The sequence below is a fragment of the Symphodus melops genome (assembly GCF_947650265.1).
Source record: "Symphodus melops genome assembly, chromosome: 15".
NCBI lineage: Eukaryota > Metazoa > Chordata > Actinopteri > Labriformes > Labridae > Symphodus > Symphodus melops.
Window position 1 is genome coordinate 14,631,055 of NC_136705.1, and position 25,842 is coordinate 14,656,896.

Here is a 25,842-nt window from a genome sequence, read left to right on the forward strand (position 1 = left end):
TTTTATTTTTTTTTAATCGTAGCAGCAGTACTTTTAAATAACTTTAAGAAAGAAATTGAATTTAAATTCTTCTCGCTGCTGCTTTTTGGTTTAAAATGTAAATGCTTTAGAAATCGATGTCAACATAAATGATTGGTTCATATTTATCTGAATGCTTTTCTTTATTGATGAAAAAAGTGGCCCTGTGCAGTGATATGGAAACATTGAGGATGCATTGTGATACTGAATCGAAACCACGACGGTATAATCAAATTGAAATATGAAACCCAGTGAAGATGAACAGTCGTATCATTTCCACATTATCAGTGAATTTCTGCCATTGTGATCCTCAGTTTACGCTCCTTACACTCTCTTCATGTAACACTCACTCAGAGCCTATCCTATGCTCACTGTACATACTATATCATTTGGGAACAACGCGCAGCACAGTCTATGACAGAATAGCACACAGTTTAGTAGAACAAATGTTTCTAGCAGACTTCCTCTATGAAAGCCATAAATCAAACTGGATTATTCTTCACTAGTTTCCTGTGGTCAGCAGCACTGAGAGACATGGAGAGCCATATTTATACCTCTAATGAATGCCATGAGAAATCTGCAGTTCGGGTGGGTTTTAAAAGAGGGGGTGCTGGAAGTCGAAAGTCAGGATCGCTTTTTCTTTATATGGATTTCGAAGGACCTACAAGTCATGCTGCATCTCCTCATAAGTACAATTTTCTCACCTTTGAGTTTTCGCAACTAGATAAGTGAAGCCACATCGCTGCGGTCCCTGGATTTCACATTCTTCTCCTCCACCTGATTGATTGGCCTGTGTCTGATTGGGGCCTTCCTCTCGAGATGCTTTCTTCATTACTTCCCAGTTTTGTAGAGTCGCATTTGGCTCGCAATTTTCAATAAGTGCTGCAGAATTGTGCTGAATTCCATTTGCAAATTGGATCCTCTCAAGGAAAGGGAGAGAAGGGATAGTGTTAGAGACAGAATAGATTGGAGAGTTTTTGGAGGTGCACCGAGCAAGGCCGGGGTTGAAACTCCATCCCTGTCTAAATATTATCTCAGGCAGCAGCCTCCCACCACAGCCAGAGGAGAGGAGAGCCATTGATTCCAGACATGCTCCCTCTGTAACTCCCCATCCCTCTCTTTCTCTTTGTCTGTCCGTTCTACCTCAAAGATCCAAGTGAGATGCCTTTCATGCACACTTCTTTGCTGACTCTAAGAAACAGTTAAGGGATGAATTGCAGAGGAGCCAGTAACGGCTCTTGTGGAATTGTTGGTTTTAGCCGTAGACCGTGTAAGACAATGATTTAGTCTCAGTGGCATCACCAATTGGTTTCTGAAGAGTTTAAAAGCAGAACACAAGCAGTGGCCATGTTGGAAATGCAATCAATTTAGCAACGGGCAAAGAGGTAGCAGCAGCTACAACACATCCACCTGTCAGAAATGTCAGCCACCCAGAGGAGGGAAAGACACAGCTGCAGCAGAGCAAAAGTCGCACACTTTTAAATTCATGAATTGATTATTATCCGGGATCAGTAAATAATAGCGGACCCTGGAAATCAGCCAGTCTGTCCCTAGTAACATTTCTTACTTGTGCTGATTTTTTTTCCTGCATTTTTAGTATCGGACTGTGGTTTTATCGTTCAGTATAGATTAGAACCATGGTGCATTTATTTGCTGGCTGTTTCAGGTCATATTCCAAGTCTAACTTTTACTAAGTAGGATTAAAACACTTCTTATAAATGACATGAATGTGAACAGTGATGTGATTGTGTGCTATTCTTCCACTGTGTGCCTGTGTGTGTTTTGGGGAGGGTGATGTCATGTATTATAGTGTATATGTGAAAAAGGTTGTTTGTAATTTTTCTTCATGTCACTGGTTCCTGCCAGCCTATTCATAGAAAAGACATTTATGTGAAACGGCAGCACGCTGAAGCTGCACAGACTCCATCGTTAAGAGGCTGTGTCTGTGTGTATTTATTCATGCACATATTTAGACGGGTCTTGTTAGATTCTTTGACGAAGTTTAACGACAGGTGCTGAGACTCCAGTTGGAGGCCAGCTTTAATTGTTATTATTGGGGGTGGAGAATGACAATTAAGTCTGGCCTGCCCTTAGGCCAGTGCTGCAATATGCAGACAATTTGCATACTCAGTAATTATAAACAATATGCATTTGCATATTCAATAACTCTGATTCAGATAGCACGAGAAACACAAGCTGGAGAATCTCAGGAGACAACTCATTTCAAATCTGTCTCCATTCAGTGTCCATTGGAAGACGTGTCCAGGATCCACTGGCTGAGCTTGTAAAAATTGATCCAAAACACATCGGCATTGGAACATACCAGGTGAGAGTGTGTTTGTCTTTGTCTTTGTGGATCCTTCTTTTGGGTTAAAGATCCTCGTCCCCGGGGCGGTAGAACATCTGCTGTGAGTTAGACTGACGCAAAGAACCGAGTGTGTGTGTGCGCGCACGTGTGAGTGCGTGTATCATGATGATGGTATACAAATACATAAGCAATAAACCATGAGCCAAAAATATACCCCCCTCCCCCTCGTTTATTGTTATTGTAATGTATTTTTTTTCTCTTTCTCAAACAGCAAATGTGCATGAAAAGAGCACGTTTTCTTTCTTTTATTTTATCTTTACCATATAACCAGTGGGCACTCTTTAAGAGCTGGCTGACCAACAATATACCACGTTTACGTTACATAAATCAACATTCAACCACCATTCACCTAAACAGGAATTCTAATCAAGAAAGATGAAGAACATTGAAAGCCATTAAAACACATTGTAACCCCAACACGATTAAAGCCCCTGTGAGGAACTTTCCCTTTGTATCGACTCTGGGTCAAAACAGTGAACCCGTCTTTGCTGATCTTGTCCTTTACATCTACTGTATAACTTATTGTTGTTGTTTTTGAATACAAAAAAATACAAAAATCTGCTGTCCTTGAAAAAGATGGTTTCAGCCCTTTGTCCAACAGATACCCTGCAGCAGAGGTTTCAGGCATTAAAATGTGCAATTATGACCTTGCATGCTAGTGTCTATTATAAAGAGGCCTCAGTATTGAATTTGTTTCATAGTTCCTTAAAATTACTTTGAATTTAAATTTACTGCCATAGTCTTTTCACTAAGCTGTATGGACAGTCTGCTCTTGGCTGTCGTTGATTTTGACTTGTTTGACTTTTGAACTTATGAAATGAATGGAGAAATGAGCCAAACTTAAACAGGTTGAAAGAACAGAAACTAGCAGGGAAGCCGATAAACTCGACTGGGGCCTGTATCAACAAATGATGCTGATAGCTAATTTAATTACCGAAAACAGGCGTTACGTGAGTTTGGACATTTGTTTTTTCTTGTCTTCGTGCCGCTCCTTATTTTCAGTGCCAAAGCGTGTGTGCAGATGAAACAACAATTAGCTCAGTGTTGATTCAGTTCACTTCAAGTGTCTGCGCTGTGTACTGGTTTTATTGTTATGCACACTAACCCAGCTTTGAATGCAATAGTTCCCTGTAAATGTTAAGTTCTGAGCCAAAAAGGGAATTAGAAGATAGATGTATGAACAAAACAGAAAAAGTTAAGGATAAGGAAGTCAATAAAAAAAGGTCAAAGTTTCCTAATGGGCCGGTATCCAGTGTGACTGAATACCAGCAATACCACAACAGACAGTGATGCAGAGGTCAGTGCATTCAGATGATGGTAGAACACACATTATGTTAACATGAATAGTTTTTTGACTACGGGTAAAAATGTCAGGAGACAGATGGAGGTGGAGTTTGGCTTTTTGAACATGGGAAGGCCACGTCATAGTTTTGCATCAGTGACTATATTAACATACACTTTATTTGAGTTTGTGCTCGTTATTCTACACAGATGTTGAACTAGCTAATAAATATTCTTGTTGAAAATTGAAGAATGAACCGTTACGTTTAAAAGCAAATATAAAACCTGAATACTTCCAGTACATTGACTTTGACATCTCACACGTTTTAATGGTCACACACAATCCAATGTTTCTCCACACACAGACAATACCTGGGCGGGCCACCCAAGTACATTTATGGCTGCCCACGTATATTTCTGACCTGTTTTTATTTTTATAAAATTGAGCATGAGAAAGCTGGGGAGAGAGAGGTAGAGGGAGACTATCCAAAAGGGCTTGTTTGAGCAAACATTTTCTAAAAGTGGAGCAGCATAATTTTCCCCTCTTAAAGAGAAAAAGCTGTAGAAATGAGACAGTCTTGTTTTAACAAGTCAGAAAATCTGAACTCAAGTTGAAGTTTTTTGATAGTCGACAAATGCTTTAACGCCGAACCAACACATTCAGGATCAGTCTAACTGGAGGGATCGTTAAACATAATGATTATCCAACATTTAGAGGCCGACGCGGAGAGCACATTTTTTAAAATGAGAAGCAGAAGAGAGGAAGATGGGTTACACTAGGACAGCAGAGGGTGACAAAAGTCAATGGAAAAGGAACGACATGAGGGATTTTTCTGGTGAGGGAGAAAATGGAGATTTAAAAGAGAAAGCCGAGGTTCATCTTGTGCACGGGCTTGTGCTCATGCATGTGTGTCTTGAGTGTGCTAGGTCACAGGCCCGTGTCTCTCATCACATCCTGACTGGGCTCTCTGGGGTGCCTGGGGTTCTGCACCTCCCGCTCTCAGATCATGTGACTAGGTCAACAAATGACAATATAACCGTGTAAATAAACTCCGGGTGCTGACAGATATGAGATGGGACGTCACTCTGATCTGTGTGGCAGCTCCGGCAAACGTGCACATGCACACAACCTTTTTTTTTTAGAGTCTCAGTGTTTAATGTGTGCATGCATGAGTATGTGCTTTCTATCACGGGATCATGAAGGCATATGTAGGAGAAAAAAGTGTGAGAAAAGTGTGCTCAGGCATGTGGGTGTTGTCTTGCAAGTCCTTTTTTTTTTTTTTTTTTGCGTGATTTGTGGCGTTTTGAACTTTGTGAAAGTTTATTGCTGTTAGACCCAGCAAGCATAAGGGCAGATGTAACTCTAGACAGCTGGCACAGCATGCTCACTCCTTCTCTCTCCCTCTGCTGACTCAGTGAGTGACAGCTCGGAGAGAAGGGAGGAAATGAGCTGAGGGCTAAAAAAGTGAGGCCCGTTAAAATCCGATTGGACGTAACTATTGGTGTGGGAACACTGTTTTCACTGCAGCACCACGGGCTGACAGATTTTTCTGGATGCTGACTTCGCCAGACTAGACGTCGATTTGAGTGAAGAGCAAAAGTCATTAGTGTGTAAGTTGTTTAATAGAGCACCGTACATTGAAAATGCAAACATTAGTCTGAGAGGTTTGAGATTCACTGTGTTTCCTGTTCATAACTCTGACATGGACAAACATTTCCTTGTGCCTCAGGTTTTTTTTTTCTTCATGACACATTTAGTGGGTGTGGCTTTTGGACAGCTCCTTCTTCTGTCAATCAACCTCTTTTTTTGTTTCTATAGTATGTTGACAGCTGGGTAATTCCCAGGCCTGTAAAACTAACTGCTACTGGAAAATACACACGGACACACACACACACACACAGACACACACAGACACACACACACACACACAGACACAGACACACACTGCTGTGTAAGAAAACATTGCCTGTGAGCCGGATATTAAAGAAACTGTCACTCTTCCTCCCCCCCATCCCTCCATTTCTTTCACTTTATAATTTTGCCAGAATATTCACCTCTTGACCAACGACCCTTACAAAGTGCAATATTGTCGTCTTTGACATTCTATCGCTGTTTTCTGTATTACTTACCGTACAGTAACAGTAAGTGTCACTGAGTTTTAGATTTAACCTACAGCGAGGAGAGCAAGTGATGTAACTCTTCAAATGTTGCTGGCTGTGCTAACATTGCTATGGTGTGTGCGCTTGTGCATGCTTTTTTTCAACTCTCGACTGATAGTGCCTCGAGGGGAGGCAGGAGCAGACAGCGCTGGGAAAAGGAAGGAGAGTAAGAAATGGAGTGTTGACGGTGATTGATTGTTCCTGTCGAGGTGTTTTGAGGCATGAGAAAAACATGCTCTTAAAGACTTGGATCGGCGGCAGAAGCTGCCAAGTAATTGTCTCCTACTATTTTAATTATCTCCCTTTAGAGCTGTCACTGCCTTCGTCTGTGTCATTATGTGCCGAGTCATGCTGAGAGATGAGTCAAACTCTTATAGTTGCTGGAATAATTGATTTAAACAAGCTCACACTAATTCTTTACTTATTCAACAATTAACAAAAGAACTGCTGGCTGCTGTCATGTCAGACTGTTTACTCTCGCAGCATAACTTTACATTGAGTGACAATGATACTGTGGTAGAGTAAGTAAACAAACCTTAAATTAGTACCATCTTATACCGATGTGATTAGAGGTTTTATAGCAAAGAAAATGTCTGTTTGAGGCTTAATTATTAGTTTTTTAAAGAGAGTGTGTGTTTTACGGATGTTCTAAAATCAGCTGATCCTCTCCCAAACACATACACAGCCATGCACAACACTTGCCTTCAACACTTCACACACTTTGTGTGGCTTTAGTTGAGGAACAGGACAGTGGAAAGAGTCGAAGGTTGAAGTCGGGGAGAGAGAGACAGAAGCCGCTGCCCGCTGTGCCCCTTAAACACTTTACTTTTTATTTAATGAAACGAATGATGACACTTTTTGCCCAAACAGTCTTAATGTAACTATCTCAGTTCAACGTAAATAAATCATACTACTGTCATTTGCACTTCCTGTGACTGCCTCTGTTTTGATTTTCTCACGCTTCCTTTTGCGCTCCCTCAGGTTACGTATGTGCGATTGTTTTTGCAGGAAGTGGGGAGGTAGCCATTAGGCATACATGAAGGTGTGGGGAAAACATAAAACCATCTCCTTGCTGTCGTCTCACTTTCAGCTGCTGATTTATGACTGCATTTAACTACAGTATGAATGTATTCATACCTGCACACACACACATACATTTTCTAACCCTAGCTGTAATTCTTGGAAAGGTTTCCAGCAGGTTGAGTTTGGAGGTCTCACAGGTGTGATAGAAGCAGACTCCTTCACGGACTTTGCAGCCATGTTTCATGTCACAGCTGATGATGAAAGATTAACTGATGGACTTTGTTGATCTCAAACTAATAAAAAGGAATATTGAACCACACGACTTTCAGGTTGAAAAACGTGGTTGAGAAAGGCCTTCAAAATGGATTCAAACTCAATGATAAGCCGACCTGAGCTTCTATAGCGCTCTTCTTTTTTTGGTCTTTTTTTTTGTAGGCTACTATGTAAAGTGTCCATCAGTATTAACTCGTCTTATTCATACAGTGTCAGTAAATCCAGTTTTGGAGAGTAACATTTCAACAGCTTTAATCTTTTTAATCGGAGTCACAAACATTTGAAAGATTTTAAAAATGAAACAAACTCTTCGTTTCTCTCGGGTCGATTGTCGCGTCTGGTGATTTTAGGAGTTCAGATGACCTTCTCGATCAGTGTCGACTATCTTAGTCTGATGTCTTGCTTCACCCCCGGTATATCAGTGTAACAGTGTTTTGTCATATTAATCCTGAAGCCGCTGTGTGTGGGCAGATTTTTCATTCCTTCCTTGATTTTACAAAAAAGAAAGTCTTTTGAACATTGATTGCATTCTCCTCGTCGAGCAAAGTCATTGAATTTATAGCTCCGAATCACAGAGGAAGTTTCATTTCGTATAGAGGAGGTTGAGACTGTACTGCTTTATATTATTTGTTGAGGCCCAACAATTCCCACCATGAGCAAGCGTTTGGCAACATGGGGAGGAAAAACTCCTTTAACATGCAGAACCAGGTTCTGGGTGGGCGACCATCTGCTCCAGTAAAGCCAAGAAGTACTCAAATTGTAGGAGCAAAGGAAACTCATGAAAGTGCTGCTGGTTCCAAATGTTTTTCAGGTCACCAACCCAGGACATATGGTGCAGGCTATTCTTGGAATATGTTCAATGTTTGGCAAAGAAAATTTAACATGACTTGAAACTTAAGAATGTGTTTTGAATATTTATTGGATTAATGAATTAGTACCTTACATAAACCCTGTGGCTTTTAAGACATGGATTAGGACTCTTGTTGTCTGGTAGAAATATGACAGACATGTCAGTCCGGTATGGATCAGTACAGTTTGGTTTGGTTTGGTTCGGTAAAGCCTGATCCTGTTTGCCGATAGCCGCGTCAGCCACATAATAGTGTGACATCATAGCAGCGCGACACAGTGTAGTCCGATTAATATATTCAACACAGAAGAAAAACGCACCTCTGGCTTTATTGTTATTTAACACCCAGACTCTCATCGAGGCCTTTAGAGCACATGTTCCAAAGGACATTTGAATTTGTCTTTCTGAAACCAAAAAGATTAACAGTTTTTGTTTTCGGTGAAATGACGATAAAAAGCTCATTCTGTTTCAGTTCTTTCTCTTCTTCTCGCTGCTCGCCTTAATTCTGTGATTGACATGTGGTAATGCAGCAGCTTTTAAGTACTCAAGGTGCAGACAGAAGCACTTTGTTCTGTTGTATTGGTTGGCTGGTTTTAGCAGCTTTCCAGACAATCCAAATATGACCTTCACACCCAGGGATCCAGTTCATTGACTCTGGATGATTTTGAGGTTTCGGGGTCTCGGCATCAGGATGAAGGAATTGAGGGAGTGGAGTCACTTTGAATGGATGTCTTTAAGCTGTGTTCTGTGGAACACATTCGTTATGATACCTCATAAACCTGTAACAAACGGTTTCCTTCTAATGTACCCTTTTCTGTTTCGGCTCTCTCCTGTGCTCTAGTTCCTCTCGGGGTTTGTGGATGGATGAGGATGTCGGCACCTTATTCCACTGAATTGGGTTGCATAAACTATTTCTGAATGGAAAAATGTTCGTATTGCATTTTTTTATGTAATCACAATCAATGAGATGGAAAACTTGTGTGTGTTCAGCCCTTTAAACACAAGAGATGTTGATCTGTTGATCAACTAGCTATCCGCTGTATTCATACCATAGACTGTAAAAATAAGATTCATACCTTTAGCTCTTTAGAAGGTCAGTGAGCTAGGAGAAAGAAAGGCTGGACTGATGTATTACGATGTGATATGATACAATACGATGCACTTTATTGATAGACATCAGAGAGGACGCTCTTATGTTTACAGCTAAAGAGTCAACTGAAAGCTCAACACAACACTGATCGGCCATTTGTCTCTTCGGATGCACATTCGCCAGTTTAGCTCGTTTTAAAATGAACAAAAAAGGCAGAAGAGGAAGGAACAACAGGATACATGAAGGACACGACAGAAAAGATGTAAGAGCCCATGCTTCATTGGTGCACTACATGCCACTGTAAGCTGAGAAGAGCGCCACGAGGGCGTCGGACCCTCACAGTCTGGATTCTGTGTATGCATGTTTAATAGAGCAGAACTTGCACATTTTCTAAAACAGTTACTCTCCTGCTCTCCAACTCTGTCACACTAAATCACTGCCGCTGGAGCCACAGACGCTCTACTTTTTTTTTTGTGGTGTACAACAAGCCTTAACCTTCAAAAAAGAATGCCCTTTCCTTTTTCTGTCGTTTCTTGGGTTGTGGGTAGAGTTTTTATGATTTTGTTAATGTGTTTTACTGTTTTATAATTTGTGTTTTTCTATGTTGGCTTGTTATAATTGTGAAACATTTTGTGACTTGTTTTTGAAAAATTGCTCTCTAAAAAGAAATTAATAACTTAAAAAAAAAGAAGCAATTTCCAAGCAGAAAAATATATTTCCTTGTCATTTAAAACGCACACTTTTATTGAACTTTCAATACAGTTTTCACTGTTTCTCATTTGAGCACAGTTACGTTCAGTGATCAATGTGCTCCTCTGTGTTTGCATCGTCAGAAGCGTACATCCTCTCCTGCAGCTCCCACCTCTATAAGGTTTCAATAAGAATGTGAGATCACATTCGTTGAGACTGTCCTGCACACGTCCCACTTTCTCGTGTGAAAACATTCTCTGGTGTGATATTACAGGTGATTTCCTTCTTTTTTTTTTTTTTTTTTTTTTTTCCCCTCCCTTACTATCTCTGTCTCACAGCTTCATGAGTACACTCACCGGAAATCACAATCATGATTTATTCTACGGTAGTTTTATGGGAACTCTCTGATTAATAGGAAAGTTATGTTCTATTGTCTTCAGACTGTTGCACATCACAGGAGGGGTCACAAGAGTTCTTATTTGTCTCTCTTAATCTATCTCACACATGATACTATATCCTACTTTTTTTTTTATTTAGGTTAAGTTCAAACGGTTTCCTTGTATTGCAGTACTCCATTAGACTGTTAAACTTAATTAAAAAAAACAAATTACCCACCCATACATCCTTTTTTCCCCCGTGTATTCAGAAGTATTTCTGCACTGATGTGGTTTAAACTTTTCTTATATTTGTAAGTAAATGTGTTTATGTGTATATAGATAATGATCGGCACATGTTTTACACTTTATAAATCTGCTTTTATAAGACATGTACATCCATATAATACTCGTCAGTGTCAATAGTGTTTAAGCAGTGTTGTGTGAGTTCGGCGATTGTGAAAACAGAGATCTCGAGTGTTGAACTATTGACACAACGTGCTAAAATCTAACAAAATAAATGCCATACTTCAAAGCTAAGACGTTGGCACAGCGTCCATCTTGGCAATTAGAAAGTGACGAGTGAAAAGAGCTTGTCAATCATCCATATTTGCTCGTTCATAATTGTGCTCATAGTTAGGGTTAGGGTAAGTGTTGAAACGCCTCGCAGGTTGTTAGCGTTGTCAGTTCTCTTTCACGCTGATCACATGACTCTGTGGGTGATTCTATTGTACTATGAGCCGGTATGTCTCTCTATGTTGATGTAATCCCATTAAAGGGATAAATAATAGTGGTTGGATTTGCAGCAAAAGAAGGCCGTTTAGCTCGCTCTGGGCCTGACTGTCCTCGTGTGTCCTGATGGACTGTTGATGCTGACAGAGGAGGGTGTGTTTCCTCGCTGGCGTTATTGTCATCTGTTTACAAGACGGTGTTTGCTCATAGCTTGATCATGTTACAAAACAACCTATGCTAGTCTCAGTCATGTTTGCACGCTACACGTACACACACACAGCTAATACTCAAACAGTGGCTGAGGCATCTGTCTCTGAACTCCAGTTCTGTGCTGCAGCCCAGCGACTTCTGTGCGTCTGTCGCCTCCTAGATCTCCTGCTATTTCTTAAATTTCAATTTGAGATCATGTTTTGACCGTTTTGGTGAATGTTATTAGCGTTAGCTAGATGGATTTATGATATCTTCTTCATTTGGTCTATGGCCTCTCCTCTCCAATTTCCTTTCCATTAATTTAGTTATTGGCTGTCCTCTCTGTTCCTAATTAAGAAAAAGATTCCAGTCCCTTTGGAAAACACGTCCTGATTAATAGCTGAGAAGTGTGAAGAGTTCACTCTGAGGATCTTGATTGACAGCGAGCTTCACTAATGAGAAAACTGTGTGATCTGGAGGGAAAGATTTTTGATGGGCCAACCTAAACATTCTCTATCTCTCTGTTATTCCACTCCACGCTCCGTCCCTTCTTTATCAGCAACTCACTCCTTCTCTGTTTCCTTTTTTCTCTTTTTAGATTTAGACTTTACAGTTTTGCTACCTGTCAGTCGAACTCTCACGTTGTGTATGAGTTGCTATGAGGCTTTAGTTTAGTTTTTCTTTTCTTTTCTTTTTTTTTTCGAACTCTTTGAAGATAAACTTCTATTCAGGTTTTTTTTTGGTTTTTTTGTGGAAATGTTGTTCCTATTCTCGGAGATGAATTACTAAATAGAAACCATGTACTGTATTGAATACATTCACAGCATGGTAAGTATACTCATTGTAGATTGTTAAAGTCCACATTAAAACACAATGAGTTGCTTTAATTGGTTGAAAATTGGACTTACAGCATCACCAGTGCAAACTCCGTCTGCATCGTTGTATTCATGTTGTTGTGCTCGATGTGCTTTTCTGTAGCACGATGTGTCGGCCGGAGCTCTGAAGGCAGCGCTGGACGGTGTGGTGCAGGAATGTGTGAGCTTTGTGGGGGTGGACATCAACATCTGCTCTGAGATACTGATGAGGTAAGTGACACAAGCAAGTGTGCTCACACACACACACACACACACACACACACACACACACCACGTGCAAATCGTGCAACAAAGATGAAGCAGGCTTAGACCTTCTTGGCAGTCACAACGTGGCAGAGCTTCACTCACGCTTATGCAAACACAAACAAACACACAGACAAGCTGGCAGCGTTCAGATGAAACTCCTCCCTTATTTACTGCACCAACTGTGATCAACCAGTGGTATTAAATGAGCTAGACGCACACTTAACTCTGACACACATGGCACATATCCTTCTCGTACTCTGTATAGCTTTGGTAGTATAGTGTATGAATGAATATATACACACATTGCAGTGGATCCAAACTGTATAAAATGAGCTGGCATTAGCTGCAGGGCAGGCATCAGGTCATCTGTTTACCTGTCTGCTGTGCAAGTGAGCTTTTTCCATCCCTGCCAGAAGTCACCCTGCACACACTTACACACTTTAAGCACTCACAGACGTGTTGATGACCTAGGTATTATGTTGAGTGTTGACATTGCTGCGTGTTTCAGCAGGAGTGAGTCACTGTGAATGTTAACATGGTAGACCTAATTAAGTTTCAAATCACCTCTTTTCAGAGCCTGGCAGAAAAAAAAACGGGCCAAATTAAGTCACCAGATATTTAAGTGCCAGGTCAGGATCTGCACTACTGTCTTCGTCTGTTTTTATGGAGTGGAAATATTGTGAACGCCAATGTAAAGTAAAACTGATCTTTGTTTTTAAAGATACAAGATTTACTTCATTTTTACTTTGACATGAGCATACATCAAATCAGTCTTGCTACCTCTCAATCGAACTCACACGTTGTCTATAATTTTTTATCAGGCTTTAGTTTTTCTTTTTAAAAGTCTTTAAAGTTCTATTCAGGTTTTTGGGGAAATTGGGAAAGAGTTAAAATAAAAGTGCAGATCCACATGGTTTTCCTTGAATGTAACGTTTTACTTTATAGTTGAATCCAAAGTGAAGCTGATGTCTCAGGACTGAACAAGCACATACAACTGACGTTCATAACTCAATTCATGATGCGTGGCGTGTTTCCGTTGTTTCATCTCCTAGGCATGTCGCAGGTCTAAATGCTGGCAGGGCGAAGAATATTGCTGAATGGCGAGAGCAGAATGGTTCCTTCAACAACAGGGAGCAGCTCAAACTGGTCAAAGGCATGGGGCCCAAATCCTACCAGCAGTGTGCCGGCTTCATCAGAATCAACCCGCAGACCCTTCCCAGGTACACACCAGTACTCAAACTGTGCTCACATACATGGACACACCGAGGTTAGAGATCACATCAGAGGTGATTTAAAGAAGTGTATTTGTGTCATCCTGAGCAACGTTATGTTTGGATTGACTTCCTGTAGTGTTTTGACCGACCTGTTAATTTCAATCAATCAATCAATCAATCAATCAATCAATCAATCTTTATTTATATAGCGTCAATTCATAACAGGCGTTATCTCAAGACACTTTACAAAAGCTGGTAAAGGACCTTACTGTTTGTCTGTTAACATTAACAAAAGAGCAGGTAACAAGACCATGCTCATTGTTATGTTTACAAAAAGCAGGTAAAGGACCTTACTTATGGCTATATTACAAGAAAATAAAATACAATTTAAAATAGAGCCTCATTGACGCATCACTGTGCTGATATTATTGGTTACACTACTTGTAATAACAAAGCTCTCAGTGCTGTTAGTAGCACATTAAAGTAAATCCTCACTGTGTGATATTATGTCTGATATTCTCTACTTTACTTTGCTTTAGAAGCAATTTATTGACAACCACATTTGCAATGAATAATTTGTTTCACTTTGATATAACTTTCAGTATTGGTCCTGAATGTAGGGGCTTCTGGTTTACTATTCTTTTATAGAAACTGTAACTTTTTTTTTTCCCTCCCTCACAAAAACAGTGCCAAAGTCTCGCCTCATCCTGCAGCAGCAGCGTTAGCGAAACCAGCATCTAAGAAGGGCAAGGGAAAAGCTTGTGGGAACATACCAACCTGGTTGAACCCCCTGGACCAGACCTGCATACACCCCGAGTCCTACGAAGTGGCACAGAGGTACAGCGCACCAAAAAATGCACTTATTCAGCCGCCGACCCACTGGCCAGAGCATGTTCAGACTAAGAAGGAGTTGATTTTGACACCATCTCATATGGGGCTGGTTATAGTGGAGGAGGACTCTGATTTGATTTACACAGACATGGGATACAAGAGAGGAGACGTCAGCTTCCAATGTGTGTGTATGTCTGTTCGGCTGTGTGTGTGTCCTTGTGTGAGAGATGACTGTTTGCGCCGCCGCTGCTGATATCAAAAGCACATTGAACAACTGCCCGAGACTTGTATGTCCTGTCCTTGTGTGTGTGTGTGTGTTTGTGTGTGTGTGGTGTGAAGAGGGAGAAACGGACAGAAAAGGGAGGGAGGAGGGCCTCTCTCTCCTGCAGCTGTAGTCACTCAACTGTGTTTAGTCTACATAAGTTCTGACACTAGTGGCTCTAAGCATTGCTCCCCTCATGTCGATGCGCCTTTAGTGGCCTCTTGCATGCGTGTGGGTCGCTGTGTTCCTGTGCACATATATATATATGAAGAGATGTACTGCGAGATGCCACGAATGTCAACTGTGCTTTTGCAAATGTTTTCTACTTCAGCAAAGTGACAGTGTGTTTTCATTTCAACGGGATCTGCCTTACGTTTAGCGTACAGGGCTTGCTCCAAAAGCTTTTCAAGTTTGGGTCAAAAGCACAAGCAGCTACATTTCCTTCCCTTCCTCTCCTCTTTGTAGTCCTCTCTCCTTTTCCCAGTGATTACATTTATTCATGTTGTCATTCTTATCAGTCTAGTTTGTTTTCACAACTCCATAAGCTGACTCAATGCTGCTGTTATAATGGCGCCCATTAAAGAGACAAATTCATCTGTACTCACACCTGGCTGTGTTTGTGTGTGTTTTTATGTGCAGGTGTTGCTGCTGCAGTTTTTGTTTTCTATTGGTTAGAGCTGAAGGGTCAGAATAAGGTAATAAAAGGACACTTGTTATTATAATTATCAGATTGAATACAAATATCAGGACTCGAAAAAGCAGAATATCTATCTTCGTAAAAATTCAAGGCTTTTTAATCAGTCTCAATATTAAAGGCAGGGTCGGTCATTTTCGAAAAGTAGCACGATTTTGAAAGTAGCATTCCCTCAGTGCTCCTTTTACACAGACATTCTCGTGTTTTGGCATCGTTTATATCAAGATTAAAAGATCCCAGTAAGGAAACCATAGTAAACAATACGTGGCCCCGCCTTATTTAGAGTTTTGATGTCATTTCAGATGGAAAACTGTTTTCGAATCAGCGTTACACCTTTAATCCCTCGAGACACAGATGAGTCTGATATTGTATCGTATTTCAACGTGCAGGCCTCACTGGGATGCCTCGCTGCTCTTCTCACATCTCCACCTACGGGGGATGAAAACAGTTGGATGAAGCGAGGATTGTAGAGGAATGCTGTTTGTGTCTTTATGCTCTATGAGAAATATCAGGTTCATCACGTTAGAGAAACGGGATACTCCATTACTGCTCACAGCCCCCCCCCCCCCCCCCCCCGCCCCCCCCCTTTGTAAATGAATACAATGCACACACACACACATACACACACGCACACACACACACACACAGACGTACACAGTTTGTTCACCTTTGTTTCAAAAAGATGGTAAATGTTGGCTTAAAGATGAAAATATCCCTTACAGAGAGACATGACTGTAAATATCGTTGTAAATGGTGGACGACAATTTGACACTATCAACATATCAGTGAAACTATAATATATATAATACGTTGGTCTTTTCTTTGAAATGTATAGTATAGTCAGAAATGACACGGGGTGAATATTACTCTGATATGTAACAGTCGGGGCCCAATATTTCCATAATATGAGACAGAGTGGGTTTTTGCTGTGAGCCTGGATAAAATCTAGATCCCAGCCCACCCAACCATACTTTCACACACACACACACACACACACACACACACACACACACACACACACACACACACACACACACACACACACACACACACACACACACACACACACACACACACACACACACACACACACACACACACACACACACACACACACACACACACACACACACACACACACACACACTCTCTCTCTCACACTCTCTGTGTTGGTTGTAATTATTTGAGTATGCACCCAACAGTGGTGGAGGCCTCTGCACTCTTAGTGCCCCTTAAATACTAACATACACCCCTAGAAAAATGAGATGGGCAACACAAATACACACACACACACACCACACACACACACACACACACACACACACACACACACACACACACACACACACACACACACACCTGAAAGTAGACCACCACCCACCCAAACCATGTAAGAATACAGACTGCTATTAATCCTCCTCTCCTCTCTGTTTCTATATTTTATTTCTCTAGCAGAGGGAACTTATGTTAAGCGCCATAATCATAATTCCCCTGAAGTCGAAGTCGAATAATGCCCCAGTAGCGTTGTAGACTGTAAACTGTATGATGGGTAGAATAATATAATTGTCCCTAAAGCTGAATCTATCAACAGACTGGATAAAGATGCAGCATGTCACGGCCGTGGTTCCATTCTGACAGACAACACTGAGACGCTGTGTAGGCTGAGAAAATAGACACTTTAATGTTCTTTGTGGAGCCATTATATACTGTTCAACAGATGTCACAAATTCCTTCCCACTTTAGATACTTCTGTACATGGTCAGGAGAATCACATCACCTTTACCCTTACAATGTCAAACCTCTATTAGAAGAACAATTCCTCATTCCATTGTCAACTGAGGCCATACATTTATACTTTTAGAAAACCTTGAAAGACATTCTTCTCTTCAAATATGGTCATAGCTTCTCCAAATAGATCGTAGTCTGCTCACAGCAAAGTCACCTCTACAAAGTGTAACCAAACTGAACGTATTCACAGAAATTCGTACTATCACTGTACACACTTTGAATAACCTGTGTGTGTGTGTGTGTGTGTGTGTGTGTGTGTGTGTGTGTGTGTGTGTGTGTGTGTGTGTGTGTGTGTGTGTGTGTGTGTGTGTGTGTGTGTGTGTGTGTGTGTGTGTGTGTGTGTGTGTGTGTGTGTGTGTGTGTGTGTGTGTGTGTGTGTGTGTGTGTGTGTGTGTGTGTGTGTGTGTGTGTGTGTGTGTGTGTGTGTGTGTGTGTGTGTGTGTGTGTGTGTGTCATGTATCATATATAGCAAACAAATAACTCAGTCACCTGGAAGTCTCAGTGGCTTTTGCAAAATTTCCAGTCAAACAGCGCGTTTCCTTTCAATGTTTATAAGTAGGTTTAAGATGGAGAGATGAAACGTGTGAGACACTTTCTCTTGCCATACATCTGTAAGAAATACAAAACTGCTGCATTTTTATAAAAAATTTTTTTTACCCCAGCAGGTCCTGAAGATGATAACTCGTAAAGATTGTCTTGCATATTTTTTGGAGTACTTTTATAAACTCTGACAGTCACAAAAAGTCAGGAAATGTTCTGAGTAACAGCGAGGGAAGATGAATTAAAGGCTAGCAAAGATCCCAGGGTGGATTCAAACCATGTGGGCTATGTGATATCTGTTTTAGACCTCCTAGGCCACCAAGACACAAGTATTTCTTTTCCTGTTAAGAGATATATTGCTTGGAAAAATGAGAAGCTGAGGGAGACGCGGGAGAAAAGATCCTAGTGTAAGACAGGCATCCATTTTGGCCCAAAGGTGCTGTTTCACCACTAAGCCATTTCTGGCACAGACGTCCCTTCTATTTTACTCCAGTCCCACTTGCTGGTGTTGAGGGATTGATTCCGCTCGTCTCGCGTTTTTGGACGCTAGTCTGGGACTTTAGTGGCGGGGGGCCTCTCCTCTCACAGCTGTCTGATACATAGTTTGTACACAAGCCGTGTCTCATTACATCCGTACTGTCCCTGCTTCTGCCAAACGAGCATTTCTGAACAACATTTTTGTATGAATCAACTTAGTGTGAGCGTACGCTCCCGAATGTGTGTCCCCACCTGTCCTGTCCATCACTGGAGGGGGGCGGGCGGGGGACAGCTGCAGAGTCTATATGGCGTCAGGCTGCCAGTGAGCGACATCCATCATGGACGCTCTCCGGCTGGTTCGAACACATGCATGGAGGCAAGCGCATTCACATCTATCACCAGCTGCGGAGAGAGCCGACTGTAAATGATATGTAAATACTCACAACACTTTCCATCACCAGTTAGTTATAAGTCTCAGAGTGTAGACTAGCTAATTTATTTGGGTTTACATTTTTAGGCTCTGTGAATTATAAATGGTGTAGCTTGACTGAGCGTCTAGACATTTTGGAGGTGGGACTTCCTGCTAGAATAAAGTGACAGAAGGAGGTTTTTTTTTTTTTTTTTCCAGGCACTTGACGGATGAACGAACAGTCCAACCATTGCAAAGTGGAGGCAGTTTCATGAGAGAAGGTGTCAGGGCGTTTACAGCCCACTGTGGGTTTACCTGATTTAATAGGGGGTGAAATAACTGTGTGTATTTGTGCTTTTTCGAACAGAAAGCCGCACCTCGGCAGCTCATGGCTTGGGGTGTAATTACTCCCACACACCTCCTCCACCCCCCACCACCCCATTTCTATTTTAACTGCATTAGCGTAGCCTTTTCCTCAGTGCTTCTTATCATCTTTTACCTGACTCTTAAATGAAAAACATATGATTGAAAACCCGTTCTTATCAGTCTATAACAGAAGCCATTTTCATATCTGCAGCACTGAATGTTTCTTGGACATTTCTGGAATCTTCCTGAGGTGCTTGTTCACACATGCACCTCACAGCTGGAGACTATCCCTGTTGCATGGGAGGGGAGGGATCACAGAGGGCAAGAAGTGATGTTAAACGACCAACTTGGAAAACGAGAAGGCGGAGTGCGACGCTATAAAGACAACTTTTACCAATAAATGTTTTGTGTAGTCGGACGCATTCACAACATCAAGAAAGAGCGAACAAACTGGTGAACAGGAAACATTATGAAGCTGTTTCATTATGTGTAGAAGGATCTCAGGTTGTGTACTGATCACAGGATGGAGACACGCACTGTGTTCCAACATCAGCTCATCCTGACTTCAGGTGGAAAAGTTAATAGGGGGCTGTGAAGTAAAAATGTGGTTTAAGTGTGTGCAGCTCATCCCCAAAGATTTGTGTAGCTTTTCAGGATTTGTGTGCACGTGTCTAATGGTGCATGAGACTCATTACTGCATAAATATCTCAAAAATGATGCTTATTGGCTGTTATTAAGCGCATTGGATTTCCATATTCTGAATTGATATTTTTCACGTTTAAAAAAACTTCATCTCCATCCAGATTTCTTCTCCTCGTGGGTGGAGCCGCAGACCAGATTGGGAGTGCAGGCCTGCGGCACTGCGTGGAGAGCAAGGTCAGGACCAGCAGTGTGGAGGAACTTGCTAGGACAGTGGACACCACAACGGAGACCCTGAAACTCATCATCGATGGCCTCACACAGCCTCCGGGGTTTGACATCCGACAAAGTAAGACTCCTGCCACTCACTGCCTCGCCGAGATAATGATATCACTGTCTGCTAAACAGGAACAATGAGGACTAAAACCTTGAAGACAATTAAACACATCCTTTTTAATAACTAAAAGTAATCCAACTGAAGTAAAAGCAAACATAACTTTAGCTCATACCCCTCAGACTTCCATCTGTCCAAGAAATCTCCTCTAAACACAAATATTCAATTCCAAAATGTCATCATACACATATCTGAAACTTTGCACTCACAGTAATTTTCTCTTCTTTTCATACTTTTTTTTTTTTTTTTTTTTTTATAGTTCCAGATTGACTAATAGTTATTACAACTTGTCTGTGACTGGTTTTCTATTTAAAACACCGACTATCCTTGTGCATTTATTATAATCAGCATGTCTTGGCAGTGTAACTGGATCTGATAGTACGGTGGCTTCCTCCCCCGTATCCCAACAACACAAGCACTATGTTTCTCAGAGTGTGATGGGTCCAGCAGACTGTGTTTTTGGACAGAAAATCTTTACAGATACCCAAAGAGGTCTGTTTTCCCACTTAATTTTATACTCTTAAGTTCAGACACACAAACGCACACGGTCCAGTCGTTTGGACGTTCTTTGCAGTCGCTCAAATTTGCTTTATTCCACACCTGTGTTTCACTTTTTATCATCCCTTTCTGACTCAATATAGGAAAATGTGAAGTTGAAAAGTGATTGAAAACACACAGGAGTTTAGACAATAATTTTTTTTTTAAACCAGATCAGTTAATCAGCTCTTTCCAATTTGAAGGGCTTATACAACTCTTGTTGTTAAATCACCGAAGAGCAACAATACAAAAACAAAACGGAGCCCTCTGATAACTCATTATTTGAGGGGTCTATCAAATACAAGAAAAGGACTTGAAACCAGGCTTTCCGTATTCACATAGTTTGGTGTGAAGAGGAACAGTATCATGCCTGGTTTGCTAGTTAGAGCAGGCGAACTCTTCTTGAGATTAAAAAGAAGCTTTTTAAGGGTCATGCTCGGGTTGGCCCGATTTGGTTGCAGCACACTACGCTTCTCCTTCTCCATCTTCCAGTGCTCAGCTGAATAAACAGATGAGCCGAGGCTACCGCATGAAATCAGTGCTGAGCGGAGGATAATTGGGCCGGACTGTTTCCTGAGGCACGAGTCTTCCTTGTTTGTGTTAATGCTACAGAAAGGAAAATAGATATCTCATGAACAGGCCAAATGGAAAGAGAGCAGAATGCCGAGGAATTTGGAAGTATGTAGACACAAGTATCGGGTTGCTGCTGGAAATGTAATATCTGTTTGTCATTTCTGCCCCATCCCTTGCTCCCCTCCTCCTCAAAAACATCTGTGCCATCTGACACTCTTACCCGTTTGTCATAGATCCCTTCTCCTCACTTCCAATTTAGCCCCCCCCCCCCTCATCTTTTTGATATTCTCTCTCTTTTGATTCTCTCAGATTTTGGGCAGGCGGACTTTAAGCGGGGCATTGTGTCCATGAGTGATCTGCGGGTGGGTACAGTGCTGACTGGCCGGGTGGACAACACAACTCTTTTCGGGGCTTTTGTAGACATTGGTGTTGGTCGCTCGGGCCTCATCCACAAGAGCCGTATCACCATGGACAAACTTCCTGTCAGCCAGCGCAGGCGCAGCCTGGCTCTGGGACCTGGGGAACGGGTGGAGGTCCGGGTCCTGAATGTGGAACCTCAGAGGGGAAGGATCGGCTTGGACCTGATCAGGGTCCTGCAGTAGAAACTGACTCTGAATATTTCAGATTAAAAAAAAAACAAAGCTACTTCAAACAAATAACTTCACGACCGTGATTTTATGAACGCTTTGGCAAAAGACAAGAAATTTTAAGAGGCAACCTGTCAGGTATATGTATGACTGAAAAGATAATGCAGATCCTGCATTTATTAAAAGCAAAAGACCATTTGGTTATTAAAATAGGTCCACTGTGAACTGTTGTTACAAGTCCTGTGAAGTACAGTTAGTCTAAACTAACTAAAACAGACACTATTATTCCTCTAAAGTCATTGTCTTTATTTTTCTTTTTGTCATTACTTGATGTGCTATCTGCACACACTTTTGCCTTCTGATCGTCAGCGGAGGATTACATTGTTCTATAATTGAAACCATAATAACTTGCACTTTAGCTTGACACTTAAGCTGCTTTTGATTATTTTCTATGACCATAATAATATTTCAAGACATTTTATTTGTAATGTTCAAAAAAGTTTGTCAGGAAGAGTATTTTGTTTTTGTTAGTCAGAGCGCACTCTACTTTTGTTGTAACTTGGAAAAAAAAACAACAACAGATGGGATCAGTGTGTTTATCAAACAATGACCTGCTTCTTCTGTAAACGAAGATTTGAAATATGATACTTAAAAAAAATAAACGTTTCCTGTTCACGTTGCACTCTTGATGTACATTCAACCAAGATGACGATTTTCAGAAATGACATCAGTGTGATCCGATTTCTGTTTGATGGGCACGACGAGAATGAAGGTAGGACGGGTGTCATGATGAAGCAAGGAGCGCTTACAAATGTGAGAAATGGAAGAGTGATGGAGAAATGAAAAAGAAGAAGCCGGTGAGAGGCCAGGTTTTTCTTTTTGGATGACAGAAAAATGGTATAAGACAAAGTCGGCAAGGCGGGGGATGGGTGGAGACGGGGAGTAGAGGAGGAGGGAGCGTTTGTATCTCCCAGACTGCAGTCTAGCCTGAAGGCTTTTTAGGCATGGTCCCAGACACAATTATCCCAGGACACAAACACACTAATCAGCTGCTTCAAAATTAATCCCAGACTCCCCATCCACATTATCTATTTTTTTTTTATTTTTTTTTTTATGAAACTGGAATATACAAATAAATAAAAAAACAACATTCAACATAGAGCTGTGAGAAAGCCTGAGGTACCCTGTGCTAAACATTATACTGACTTCAGAATATCTAATCACTGTAAGTGCTGCAGCTCCACTCTCTTCCTTTGGGGGAACAAATAGAATATATTCTAGACACACAAATACAGAGATGTTTGATCAAAATGAATCAGAAGTGGCAGTTTGAATAATGATGAGCTGAGAGACTACACACAGACCAGATCTACTTTCTGTATTTCCTCATCGTTCATTTCCTGAAAGGAACTCCATCTCCCATTCTCTGTGCCGTTTTTTTATTTATTTGAAGTTAACTCAGTTTGTCCTTTTGAAAAAAAAAAAAGTTTCCCCTGTGTTTGTTTTTCGGACACACTTTATAATCCTTGAAGTCGACACAGCTTCTCTCAGCATCCGTCCAGCTCTTGGTAACTTTAATTTTCCTCCCTCCGCTAAACGTGAGCACACAGATGGGACAGTCTATCAGGCAGACAGCTACTTCTGCCCCTCAGAGTGTTTGTCAAACACTGACCAGTAATGAGCCGCTGTAAAGAAGAAGAGTGACTGCAGGAGTGTTTTTTTTATAGTTCACGGTAATCCATTGCTGCACCAGCTCAAAGCTGTTGTGTTATGAAGTGAGCTCAGGTGTGCTTAGATTTTCTTTGAAATGTGAGGAAAATTGACTGTTAGCTTCAACATCTTATCTACTTGATGCTTCTAAAAGTCAACCCGCCAATAAAAAAATAAACTAAGGTTGTCATGCAGGGCTCTCTTTTATCATCTTTTGTTCCAGGATCCAGCTGTGGAGTCACAGGTGGATAAAACATCATCTTGAAACTTTTTTTTTTCCACACAGTAGCAGATAGAAAAGTGCTCACAGCTAGCAACTCTACATCCTGTGATGCTAACGTGTGAGAAAAAGAATAGCTTTCTCTGTTGATCTCTGATTCCTTGGATCACCAGTCTGAAAAACATGAGTAGAATTCTTAAGCACTGCTAACAGCAAACAGCAACACAAACCTTATGTTTAATGTAAAAAAAAATAAATAATAATTGTGTGAAAGAAAAAATCCTATTCGGGCAATACAGTCAAAATCCTTATAACTCACTGTAAGCTGTACAAAAGGTACGATGAGGAGGTGGTACAACACTAAAATACTAAAGAATTAAGTTCTTACGCTTAAAAGGTTTAATTAAACTGGGCTGGATGAAAATTAACCATCTGTAACAAATAATGCTATTTTGATGGTATAATGACCATTCGAAGACAGAAGCATTTTGTACCCTTTCCTTTCACGTTAACCTCTCCTACAGGTGTGCCTGTCACCGCTTCAGAGACCACTCCACTACTACACCAAGGTAAGCCGGTCCACTACAGCATGCCTTGTAACACCAAATATTACCCGACACAGTGAGCAGACCAGCTTCCGTTCATTGTTTCAATCATGAAAGACTTTAAAGCAGAAATGCAGATTATTATTGAGAATTTTCTGCTTTTGTTTTGTCAAAGTTGTATAACAAGCTACTTTAAGTGGACTTTAAGTTGTCAGCAAATTAAAAAAAAAGTTATTGGTTTTCTTGAGCACTCGGATGGCTTTTTCTATTTTTTCAGTTTTTGACATTTTGAAAGATGATTATCATGAACGCTGCAGCTTTTGTATTTGATGGAATGAAAGATCAAGTAAAACACCAAGGACAATCTTTACTAAACTACTATCAATCAGTATTACACGTGTCATAATTTAGTTGTGACCGAGGAAAGATGACCATTAAACTCTCAACCAAGATTCACTTTTGAGTAACACAACACTTTCTCATAATCTAGATTTTTCCTGTGTGTTGACAAATTTCAGATAAGCAGATGGTGAGAAAGACTTTGACTCTTGTCATCACTGGTGAAAAGCAGGACTAAAGTCCAGGCGGGAGGTTGGAGGATAGATTGATGAATGGAGGGAGAAGCAGAGAGAGAGAGAGAGAGAGAAAGGGATGGAATGAGACAGGAAATGAAAGGCTTTCTCCGGTTTCACTCCCCGTGACCTCATCAGTGTGATCATGGGTTTTATGAGCTTTCCCTCTTGACGCCCACACACCACCTCACACGTGCCAGGACGCACACACGCACATGCACACTTTAGGCTGTATAATTCATTCACTGGCTTGGATACAAACACAGTACATGTGTTTTTGTCTCTCTGTCTGTTCTTTTTCTCACACTCTCTCTGTCAACCTTTCACATACTACATCAGCAAGACACTCACATTTTTTTTAAAGCCAGTAACACGAAAATACTGACAAAAAAATTGTCTTCATGAATGATGAATGCAAGTGACATAGACGGCTCCATGTATTTTAGAAAACATTAATACGCAAAGTTGATCAACTATAAGCCGTAACTTGAACATATCCTACAACCTCAGCTTGTTATAATAAAGTCTTTCTTGGCTTATGGAGGCTTCCCCTTAATTGTGCATGCATCTGATAAGCGGCAGGTAGGTAGTGACATTTTCTCTCGGAGGTAGAAGCTGCTCCTTTCCTCTCAAACATCCCTAGCGTAGATTTTGTCTCCTTCCCTCGAGTGTTCCTCTCCTCTCTTCTCCAGTTTATCTGTTTTGTTGATATTCAGATCCCAACTCTCCACAAACCATGTTTTAAAACTACGTCACTTAAAATCCCCAGTCCCCAGCAACTTCCACTTTCACTTATCTCCAAAGTGGATAATGCCTTCAGACTGTGTGTTTGTTTTAATCACTATTAAGTCGTTTTGTATGTGGAATGGAAACCATGGCGAGGGGAATCAGAGGAGAAGTTATGTCAAGAAAAAGTCCCCTAAGCAGTGATTCCTGCCTGAATAAATATTGTTCGAGGTACCAGGTGTGGCTATCCTATACACTTTGACACAGAATATAAGAAAGTAAAATTTCATTCTACTTACATAACCTTTTTTCAATTATAGTCGAGCACAGCAAAGGAAAAATAGCACAACCAAACTTTCCAGCTACAAGATCTGCCAGAGTCAACATACAGTAAAAGTGACCGCTACAATATGACTCGTTTACTTTATCCTATATCAATCATTTAAGACACACAAAGGACATCCCACAGTATGTATTAACAGGTTTTGTTTTTTGCATTGATTCAAAGTCATAAAAGAATTTATTAAGTGCAACACTTTCTGCTGACCAAGTGCAGGTCAGTAACAAAGACAGTGTTGTTCCTGTGGCTCAG

General features: G+C 41.0%; 1 protein-coding gene across 1 annotated transcript in view; it reads left to right on the forward strand.

Moving 5' to 3' along the window:
• The window catches only part of srbd1 (S1 RNA binding domain 1), a 46,250-nt gene extending 24,093 nt beyond the window's left edge, over positions 1-22,157 (forward strand). The window contains exons 16-21 of the mRNA XM_079362234.1: positions 2,262-2,344; positions 12,024-12,130; positions 13,219-13,386; positions 14,068-14,217; positions 19,551-19,735; positions 21,200-22,157. Coding sequence (XP_079218360.1) covers positions 2,262-2,344; positions 12,024-12,130; positions 13,219-13,386; positions 14,068-14,217; positions 19,551-19,735; positions 21,200-21,492 — 986 coding nt within the window. The 3' untranslated portion in view covers positions 21,493-22,157. The remainder of the gene's footprint in view (positions 1-2,261; positions 2,345-12,023; positions 12,131-13,218; positions 13,387-14,067; positions 14,218-19,550; positions 19,736-21,199) is intronic.
• The last annotated feature ends 3,685 nt before the right edge of the window (positions 22,158-25,842 follow it).